A 10047-nucleotide genomic window follows, 5' to 3' on the forward strand; every position below is an offset into this window, starting at 1 on the left:
GTGGGTGGGGCAAGCCGGTAGTTACAGGGGAGCTGCGACAGTTTCAAGGAGCCCAGAGCCCTGAGCTCCCTTGACAGTTTCTAGAGACCCTAGAGATAACCAATGTTTGTAGGGAGCCTGGAGCCTAGAACCGATAGTTTTGAGGGAGTCCCGAGCCCTCTGTGATTGTGTTGAGGGAGCCCAATCATCCCTGTGGTGATTTCAGGGAAGCCCAGGGCTCAACCACGTAATTTCTAGAAACCCAGCCCTGCTTCCCCTCCTAGAGTTCCTAAGAACCCCAGTTCCTGCTCTGGACAGTTTCTAGGTACCCAACCACCCCCCCACGGGCCCGCAGCAATTTCCAGCCGCGCCTCCAAACCACAGGGACGCCTGGCGGTTTTAAGCAACTTCTGCTTTTGCAGAGCCCTAAAGTGGAACCAAACGGGGGGTGGGGAGGGAGGAGGATGAAGGGGGGGGGTGGATTGGTCCAGATCTTCCTGTGACGCTCTGTAGCTCGTGGGAACACCCTACACCCCCATGTTCATCTTTATAAAATGATTGTGTGGTATCCAATGCAACGTTTGTCATGTCGGGTTTCTTCGGAAGGCTCATGACGCACTGAGCATTGTTCTAGTGATGTTATAGGAATTGTTAGTTACAGTAATATTATAGTGGTGTTATAAGTTATAATTTAAGGTATATAGTTATGAGGCTGAAAATGTATCCTTGTAACTTAAAGCAAGGCAAAAACTCTTCAAAAGCAGAGAGGCAGTTCACACCTCATCAGGGCAGGCATGGGACAAACCCAGCCCAGCCTCACAGGAACAAAGAACACTGGCTAGACAGTGACAAAAGAATCAGTTAGACCCTCGAGGGAGTCACCCCCCTTCCTTTGGTCAGTTTGGGGCTGCGATGGGGTAATGCTCACCTGACTCTGAAGGGGGTGGGGCAAAGCCAAGAGGGAAGAAAGGACATGATAAAAGGGAGAGACATTTTGCCATCCTCTCTCTTCCACCTCCATCTACAGACACCACCACCAAGCGACTGAAGCGCTGATCAAAGGGGAGAGCCTGGCCAAAGAGCAACCAGCCAACCTGTGGTGAGAAGCATCTAAGTTTGTAAGGACACTGAAAGTGTTAAGATCAGCTTAGAATGCGTTTTGCTTTTATTTCATTTGACCAAATCTGACTTGTGCTTTGACTTATAATCACTTAAATCTGTTTGTTTGTTCTACCTGGAGCTGTGCGTTTGGTTTGAAGCGTGTCAGAGAGTCCCCTTGGGATCACAAGTCTGGTACATATCAATTTCTTTGTTAAATTGATGAACTCATATAAGCTTGCAGCGTCCAGCGGGCATAACTGGACACTGCAAGATGGAGGTTCTTGGGTTGTGTCTGGGACCGGAGATATTGGCTAGTGTCATTCGGTGGCACAATCCAAGGAGCAGCTGACATGGCAGATGCTGTGCGTGACCAGCCCAGGAGTGGGGGTTCTCCCAGCAGAGGCAAGGATTGGAGTGACCTAGCAGATCACCGGTCCAGATAACACCAGGGGAACGTCACACCATCCCCTCCCAGCAAGCTGCAAAACTGCTGAGCTCTGCACAGCGGGAATGTGGTCTAGGCCAAGGGGTTGGGCAATACAGTTCTCATCTGCTGCCACCTAGTGGGCAGAGGGGAGACTGGCGGGTGTCTGGTCATTGATTCTCGCCTACCAGGGCGTGTTGGACGGGCAGCGCTGAACCCAGGCCAAGGGGCAGCTGGGCCAGGCTCAGAGACCGAACGGGGCAATCGGAACTAGGAAGGGAGAGGCTGCATCGGCTGCACCTCCCGCTGGGCCCTTCTCCCCATTTAGACAGAGGGAACCTGAGGCACAGAGCGAGGCAGGGACTTGCCCAGGGTCACACTGGCAGCTGGGAATAGGACCCAGGAGTCCTGGCTCCCAGCCCCCCTGCTCTAACCACTAGGCCCCACTCCCCTCTTATAGCTGGAAATAGAACCCAGGTGTCCCAGCTCCCCCACTCTAACCACTAGACCCCACTCCCCTCCCAGATCTGGGAATAGAACCCAGGAGTCCTGGCTCGCAGCCCCTGCACTGTGCTGTGAGTGCAGCACACCCATTTCAGCAGAGGCCTGGTCTCAGTCGAATGATAACTACAATAACGATATTAATAATAACGACCCCACTGGAGCTGGGAAAACTTTATTGATTAAATCAGCACGGATCCGTTAGTGGAATGCAATTTACAGCCACTGGGCAAAAGAGTCAGCGCTAGGGTGGAGTGGTGAGACCCCTGGGTGATCCCGATTGGCCCCAGCTGGGGGCTCTGGCCCCATTGACTCCCATGGAGCTAGAGCCCATTGACACCAGCTGGGATCCGGCCCCATTGCCTCTGTTCCTACTAACTCATTGATCAGTCCTGGGACATTCTTGCAGGAGCTGGGATTTCATTGACAGGAGATTTAGGATTCCCACTGATTGTGGTTTGGAATATTTCTACATCCAAGTTACACAGACCTCCCAGTTACCTCGGACATATCTCTAGCACCTTCCATACACAATGGGTAGGAATCATGGCCTCAGTGCCAAAATGCAGCCACCTCTGGGGTGGGGCACCTGGGGAATAACTGCACAGTGACACCTCATAGGCTGGCTCACCCAATGCAGACCTACAGGACGGAGTTTAGTCTATTCCCCCAGTAGCAGAGTTAGCCGTACAGTAACCCTAGGGGGGTGAGGAGGTCTGGATCATCCTCTATATCCAATTCTCCCAAGGCAGGGCCCGTCCCAGGGGTACAAAATGAGCACAAGAAATCTGGACCCTGCCATCACACCCCGCCTGGCATCTCCTCACCCCCCATCCCAGCCCAGTCAGGGATGTCCCCAGCCTAAGGGGTCTTTCAAGACCACCAATGTGTCGAGGTCATGACCATGCACTCATGCCTCAGTGGAAAACTGCTACCTCACCCGCTAGTCCTGTCAAAACCAGACACCTCCTTGTCCTAAGGGGGATATGTACTGACCCATGGATAGGCCAGGTTCTTGGACTCACGTGCCATCCAATGTCGGAGACTACTAGTCCAATAGGAATTCTGTAAAGACCGTGAATTGCCCGGTCCTTTGTCTTACGTCCTATCCAAGATCAGAGGTTCCGGGTGCCGTGGGGAATCTGTAATGGTCATGAATTTCCCGGTCCTTGGTCCTGCGTCCTATCCAAGATTGGAGGCTCCCAGTCCCATGGGGAATTTTTAAGGTTCATGAGCAGCCGGGTCCCACAGCCCATCCAAGATTGCCAATCTCCCCGAATCCTGTCCCAACAGCGTTTGGTGTCTCCTCGTCCCATGGTCACTTGGAGCTCCCCACCCCGGGGCCTGTACTTCCCTGTGATGCAGCCCCCTTCTCAGGCTGCCCCTTGCCTGCCTCCCTGTGACCCATGGTCATCTTCTGCCGGAAGGAGCTGCAACGCTGCCCCACCGAGCGCCACACCCAGGCCAGGCCGTGGTCCTTGGCCGAGGAGAGGAAGTAGAAGATGAGCGGGTCCAGGAAGGCATTGCAGGCACCGGGCAGCAGCGCCACCCTGCGCCACCAGACGTCCTCGCCGCGGGCATAGCCCACCACGTGGGACAGGTTATAGGGCCCGAAGCAGAGCACAAAGACGGAGAGCGTGGCCAAGGCCAGCCGCACCGCCCGGCGCTTCTTCTGCTCGTGGAGACGGGACTTGACGAGGACGTGGATGCAGCCGGCGTAGCAGAAGACCGTGATCACCAAGGGCAGGAAGAACAGGGCCACGGAGAGCTCCAAGCGGACAGGAGCTAGCAGGGCCAGCTGCTCTGGACTGAATTCCTGGTAGCAGGCGGTGCCGTTGCCCATAAAGAGGGTGGCGTTGGCGCCCAGCGAAGTCTCCAGGATGAGCAACAGGACGCCGTGAAAGGCCACCAGGATCCAGATGGCCACGCAGACCAGGCAGGAGTAAAGGGGCTTCTTGTAGAGCTGGTAGCGGATGGGGAAGGCGGCGCCCAGGTAGCGCCCGGCACTGACCGCCGTCAGGAAGCAGGTGCTGGCGTAGAGCGTGCCGAAGTGGGCCAGGCTGTAGAGAGGGCAGAGGAAGCTTGGTGGGGACCAGCCGGGTGGAACCACCTCCAGGATCTTGAGTGGCAGGATGAGGACGAAGGCCAGGTCCGAGATGCAGAGGTTGATCATGTAGATGAGGTTGGGGGTGAGGCGGGTGCGGGCGCGGCGGTAGAAGATGTACAGCACCAAGGTGTTGGCGGGCAAGCCCAGCAGGATGGTGACGGAGTAGACGGCCAGGGCCAGGGTGTCCAGCGGGTCCATGGTGCCGGCTCAGCGGGGGGTGGAGGAGGGAGGCATCTCAGCTGGGGCTGGAATGATAACAAGGATGATCCCCCTTCACCGTGTCCCCTAGATCCAGCCCCCCATCCCTGCCCCCCATCCCCTAGATCCACACCCCAGATCCCTGCCTCACGGCCCATCCCCTAGATCCACCTCCACATCCCTGCCCCACAGCCGCATCCCCTAGATCCACCCCCCATCCCTGCCCCACATCCCCTCGATCCACACCCCAGATCCCTGCCTCACGGCCCATCCTCTCGATCCACACCCCATCCCTGCCCCATGTTCCCTAGAGCCACACCCCAGATCCCTGTCTCACAACCGTGTCGCCTAGATCCATCTCCACATCCTTGCCCCACGACCACATCCCCTAGATCCACCTCCTCATCCCTGCCTCATCATTACATCCCCTAGATCCACCCCCATCCCTGCCCCATGACCATGTCCCCTCAATCCACTCCCATCCCCGCCCCATAGCCGCGTCCCATAGATCCACCCCCAGATCCCTGCCCCACGACCATGTCCCCTCGATCCACTCCCATTCCTGTCCCACGGCCGCGTTCCCTAGATCCACCTCCTCATTCCTGCCCTACGGCCGCATGTCCTAGATCCACCCCCAGATTCCTGCCCCACGGCTGTGTCCCCTCGATCCACCATGATCTTTGCCCCATGGCCGTGTCCCCTAGATCCACCCCCCATCCCTGCCCCATCACCGCATCCCCTAGATCCACCCCCATGTCCCTGCCCCATGGCCGCGTCCCCTAGATCCACCCCCCCATCCCTGCCCCATGGCCGCGTCCCCTAGCTCCTACCTCTCTGGCTTAGCTCCCCACACCTGTGCTCCCGCCCGGCCTGGCTCCGGGGACGTGGCGAGCTGCTGTGCCAGCGGTCGCTGGGGGCGTGGATCAGCCTGCTCCCAGGTGGGATGAAATTGCCCAGAAGGAATTGTTCAACCAGGGCAGCTTCATCCCCCGGCTACGTGGCTGGGCCATAAAGCCATAAAAACCCGGGGAGGCGCAGGGGGCCACCCTGCCCCACGGGCCCTTCTGCCTCGTGCCCCCCAGCTGGAGCGACTGAGAGAGAGAGAACAGCCGCCAAGATGGGGGCACGGCTGTATTATCCCCCACGGGGAATGGATCCCTCTGTGTGGACCCGGAGCTGGGACCCCGAAGTAGGACAGACACCCAGCCCCGCAATGTGACCCGATAAATGGGACTCGCCCCCTCATCCTGGGAGGAGATTTTCCCCACTTCAGAGGCAGCTGCCACTCATCGATCCCTGCATGGCGGTTTCCTAGCTGCCCCACACCAGAGGTGGCTGCATCTCGGTGCTAGGTGATCCATCCCCATACAGAGTCGCTGTGCGGCTCTTCCCCATCTGCTCCGCCCCAGAGCTAGACGCATTTCTTGGGGACTCCTTTAAAAGCAGCTGGATCCCCCCCTTGTTAGTGACAAGCAGCATAGCATGGCATTCGGGTGTGCTACAGGTGCTTTCTACCAACTGCCAACGGAGTGGTTTCTCCTAGCGCCAGAGCCGAGGCTAGAACCCAGGAGTCCTGGCTCCCAGCCCCGCTGCTGTCAGCCCATCAGTTGTCAGGGCCTGTTATTTTGATGGCTGATACAAAGCTCAATAAGCGAACTCCCCCGAGATCCCTATCGCTCTGCTTGTTTCCGTGACTTTGTGCTATTTCCGCTGGGAGAGATAATGTGGTTTTAGAGACACACAGGAAGGCAAGGTCAACTCACTAGAGTGAATTGCTCCCTCTGAAGTGCTGCTGCTGGAAACCCCCGGCATGATCTCATGACAGAGCTGGCTGCATCTCAGGCCCAGCGAGCTGTCCCCATGTGGCGTTATGTGCGGCTATTCCCCAGCTGCCCCGCCCCAGAGGTGGCTGCATCTCAGCACCAGGCTAGGCCTCCCCATGCAGTGCTGTGTGCAGCTGTTCCCCAGCTGCCCTGCCCCAGCACTGTTCCCCAGCTGCATATCAGCACTGAGCGAGCCATCCCGAGCGGCGTTATGTGCAGCTGTTCCCCAGCTGCCTTGCCCCAGAGGTGGCTGCATCTCAGCACTGGCTGAGCCATCCCCATACGCTGTTATGTGCAGCTGTTCCCCAACTTCCCCAGCCCAGTGGTCGCTGCATCTTGTAGTCGGTCAAGGTGTCCCCATGTGGTGTTATGTGTGGTTGTTCCCCGGCTGCCCCGCCCCAGAAGTGGCTGCATCTCAGCACCAAGCTAGGCCTCCCCATGCAGTGTTGTGTGCAGCTGTTCCCCAACTGCCCCACCTGCATCTCAGAGTCCGTCAAGGCATTCCCAGCTGCCTCACCCCTTACAGGCATGAAGTCACTCACACCCACGCCATAGCAGGAAACTGAGGCACAGGTTAGAGAAGGACAGAATGGAGGAGAACCCAAGCGTCCAGCTTCCCAGCTTCCCCTGCTTTTAACCCAGCAAGCTTGCATTGTGCTGGGGTATCAGGGCTAGCCCTGACTGCCAGGGGAGAGCCCCCACCCTGCCCCCTGCAGCACAGCGCCCCCTAGTGCTGCCCTGGGGCTTTGGGGCCAGCCCTGGCTGCCAGGGGAGAGCCCCCCCCCCCCCACACATACCCTGCAGCACAGCACCCGCAAGTGCCACCCTGCGGCTTTGGGGCCAGCCCGGACTGCCAGGGGCGAGCTCCCATCCCACCCCCTGCAGCACAGCGCCCCCTGTGCCACGCTCTGGCATTGCATCCCCTCGTACAGGACGCACAGATCTCTCAGATAAATACAGCCCCTGGCAAATGCTCATAGATCAATTTATTTCTTTTCCTGCCGTGGCAGCTGTGCCGGTTTCTCTTGGCAGCGGGGGCCGAACGCGCCGGTGCTTTCCAGCTGCGAGCTGTTTACAGAACTTGCTATTTGACCAGTTCCTGCTGCAGTTAATAGCCTGTAAAGTATTTTTATTGCTGATCCTGCGGCGGGAAGAGATGCCAATTACATCCCTGATTCCTCGTGCCAGGTGCGTGCTGGCCCAGGCACTTGTTAATCAGAAAGGAAAGCACTGAGTGACTGCATGCGGCTGTTCCCTGGCTGTCCCACCCCAGAGCTGGCTGCATCCCAGCACCGGATGAGCCGTCCCCGTGCAGCGTTGCTGTTAAACACACACTACTCATAAACATTTCAGGGAGCATTGCAAATCCTTCCCCCTCCCCCCACAATTAGATCTCACTCCCCTCCCAGAGCTGGGGCTGGAACCCAGGAGTCTTGGCTCCCAGCCCCCCCTGCTCTAACCACTAGACCCCGCTCCCCTCCCAGAGCTGGGGATAGAACCCAGGAGTCCTGGCTCCCAGCCCTCGCACTCCAACCTACAGCGCACTAGAAAAGCTACAGAAGGTTGATCCGGCTCATCCCCTATCACCCAGGGTGGGGTGGGAGGGACAGCCTGTGGGCCTCAGGAGGGTCGCCGTGCCGGGGGCCTAAACCTCAGGGGGCAGCACCTGGAGAGCCCCGGGGATAGCTGGGTGGGGGGGTAACCAGGGAAAGCACCCCCTGCTGCAGACAGGTGTGTCCTACAGCCAGCTGGGGAAGTGTGTGTGTGTGTCCCTGATGCCGCCCTGCTGGCTGGAACACCCCATCCCTTGCCGTGTGTGTGTGTGTGTGTGTGTGTCCCTGCTGCCCCCTGCTGGCTGGAACACCCCATCCCTTACTGTGTGTGTGTGTGTGTGTGTGTGTGTGTGTGTGTGTCCCTGCTGCCCCCTGCTGGCTGGAACACCCCATCCCTTACTGCGTGTGTGTGTGTGTGTGTGTGTGCTGCCCCCTGCTGGCTGGAACACCCCATCCCTTGCCCTGTGTGTGTGTGTACGTGTGTGTGTGTCCGTCCCTGCTGCCCCCAGCTGGAGGGGCTGGGCCCTGCTCTGTGTGTGTGTGTGTGTGCGTGTGTGTGTGTCCCTGCTGCCCCCTGCTGGCTGGAACACCCCATCCCTTGCCCTGTGTGTGTGTGTACGTGTGTGTGTGTCCATCCCTGCTGCCCCCAGCTGGAGGGGCTGGGCCCTGCTCTGTGTGTGTGTGTGTGTGTGTGTGTGTGTCCCTGCTGCCCCCTGCTGGCTGGAACACCCCATCCCTTGCCCTGTGTGTGTGTGTGTCCCTGCTGCCCCCTGCTGGCTGGAACACCCCATCCCTTGCCTCTGCATCACATCTCCTGTGTTTAGCTCTAGCTGCAGAGACTCTGCCCGCCCTGCCCCCGCTCTGCTCCCCCGTCCAGATCCAGCGCTAGCGCCACTGACCCTCCCGCACGCCCCACAGGGTCTGGGTCTCTAGGTGGGGCCCAGCGTCCAGAGCTCAGCTGGGGCTGAGAGTCCAGAGTGGCTCGGGGCCAGGCTCTGTGGGTCCATGGCCCAGCCCTGTGGGTCCGTGGCCAGGCTCTGTGGGTCCATGGCCAGGCTCCGTGGATCCCTGGCCAGGCTCCGTGGGTCCATGGCTGGGCTATGTGAGTCCATGGCCGGGCTACGTGTGTCCGTGGCCAGGCTCCAGGGGTCCGTGGGTCTGTGGCCGGGCTCCGTGGGTCTGTGGCTGGGCTCCGTGGATCCCTGGCCAGGCTACGTGAGTCCATGGCCAGGCTACGTGTGTCCGTGGCCGGGCTCCAGGGGTCCGTGGGTCTGTGGCCGGGCTCCGTGGGTCCGTGGCTGGACTCCATGGCCAGCGGGGAGCCGGCCCCATCCGGGGAGGGCTCAGTGCCTCAGGGCCGCGTACTGCACGCTCGCCTCCGACTCCGAGTCTGACTCACACTCCCAGTGGCCATGTGGGGCCCGGGTGCGCGGGGGCAGCACCAGGGTGCAGTAGTTTAGCTCCTCCTCCTCCTCCAGCTGGGCCCCCACATTCTCGTAGTCGCCCTTCGCTTCGCCCTGGGGAGGCAGGCGGGGATCAGAGAGAGACAGCTACAGACGCCAGCCCCCAGCTCTGCCTGCTGGGACCCCCCCCCAGCTCCCAGCCCACAGCCCGCTGCTAGCCCAGCCCTGGGCTCTCCCCACACCCAGCTCTGCCAGTGCCCCTCACTCCCAACCCACAGCCTCCTGCTAGCCCAGCCCTGCCCCCAACCCTCAGCTCTGCCAGTGCCCCTCACTCCCGACCCACAGCCCCCTGCCAGCCCAGCCGTGGGCTCCCCACCCCCAGCTCAGCTGGTGCCCCTCACTCCTGACCTACAACCCCCTGCCAGCCCAGCCCTGGGCTCCCCAACCCGCGCTGCCAGAGGTCTGATGTTAAATGAAGATGCATCAAGACATAATAGGTACGTGGCAGGCTCCCCAGGGTGTTCATGGCTGGTTTAGATTCCAGCTGCTCAGGGGAAGGGCAGCGTATTTTTATCTTATCTCGACAAATGATTTTATTTTGAGAGCAAAAGTTTATCCTAAGTCACGTGAGAGCCACGAAAAGGGGAACTAGAGGCAGAAAAACAACCTGCCCAGCCTTCTATGCCTGGGTGTCTTAGCCGCACAGCTAGTATGATACCATCCCATCACCCCTGTGAACCCAGCCCTGGGCCCCCCCCTTCTCCAGCCCTGCCGGTGCCCCTCACTCCCGACCCACAGCCCCTGTGAACCCAGCCCTGGGCTCTCCCCAGCCCTGCCGGTGCCCCTCACTCCCGACCCACAGCCCCTGTGAACCCAGCCCTGGGCTCTCCCCAGTCCTGCCGGTGCCCTTTACTCCCGACCCGCAGCCCCTGCAATCCCAGCCCTGGCCCCCCCCCCT

General features: G+C 59.8%; 2 protein-coding genes across 2 annotated transcripts in view; both read right to left on the reverse strand.

Moving 5' to 3' along the window:
• Positions 1-3323: 3323 nt before the first annotated feature.
• LOC117869821 (free fatty acid receptor 1-like) lies at positions 3324-4310 on the reverse strand. The gene has a single exon (XM_034756929.1). It carries the CDS (start codon positions 4308-4310, stop codon positions 3324-3326), a length of 987 nt encoding a protein of 328 aa, XP_034612820.1.
• A 4046-nt stretch (positions 4311-8356) lies between these two features.
• The window catches only part of CD22 (CD22 molecule), a 16363-nt gene continuing 14672 nt past the window's right edge, over positions 8357-10047 (reverse strand). The window contains exon 11 of the mRNA XM_034756930.1: positions 8357-9203. Within this exon, the coding sequence (XP_034612821.1) occupies positions 9030-9203 (174 nt within the window). The 3' untranslated portion in view covers positions 8357-9029. The remainder of the gene's footprint in view (positions 9204-10047) is intronic.

The sequence above is a fragment of the Trachemys scripta genome, chromosome 24 (assembly GCF_013100865.1).
Source record: "Trachemys scripta elegans isolate TJP31775 chromosome 24, CAS_Tse_1.0, whole genome shotgun sequence".
NCBI classification, from domain to species: Eukaryota; Metazoa; Chordata; order Testudines; family Emydidae; genus Trachemys; species Trachemys scripta.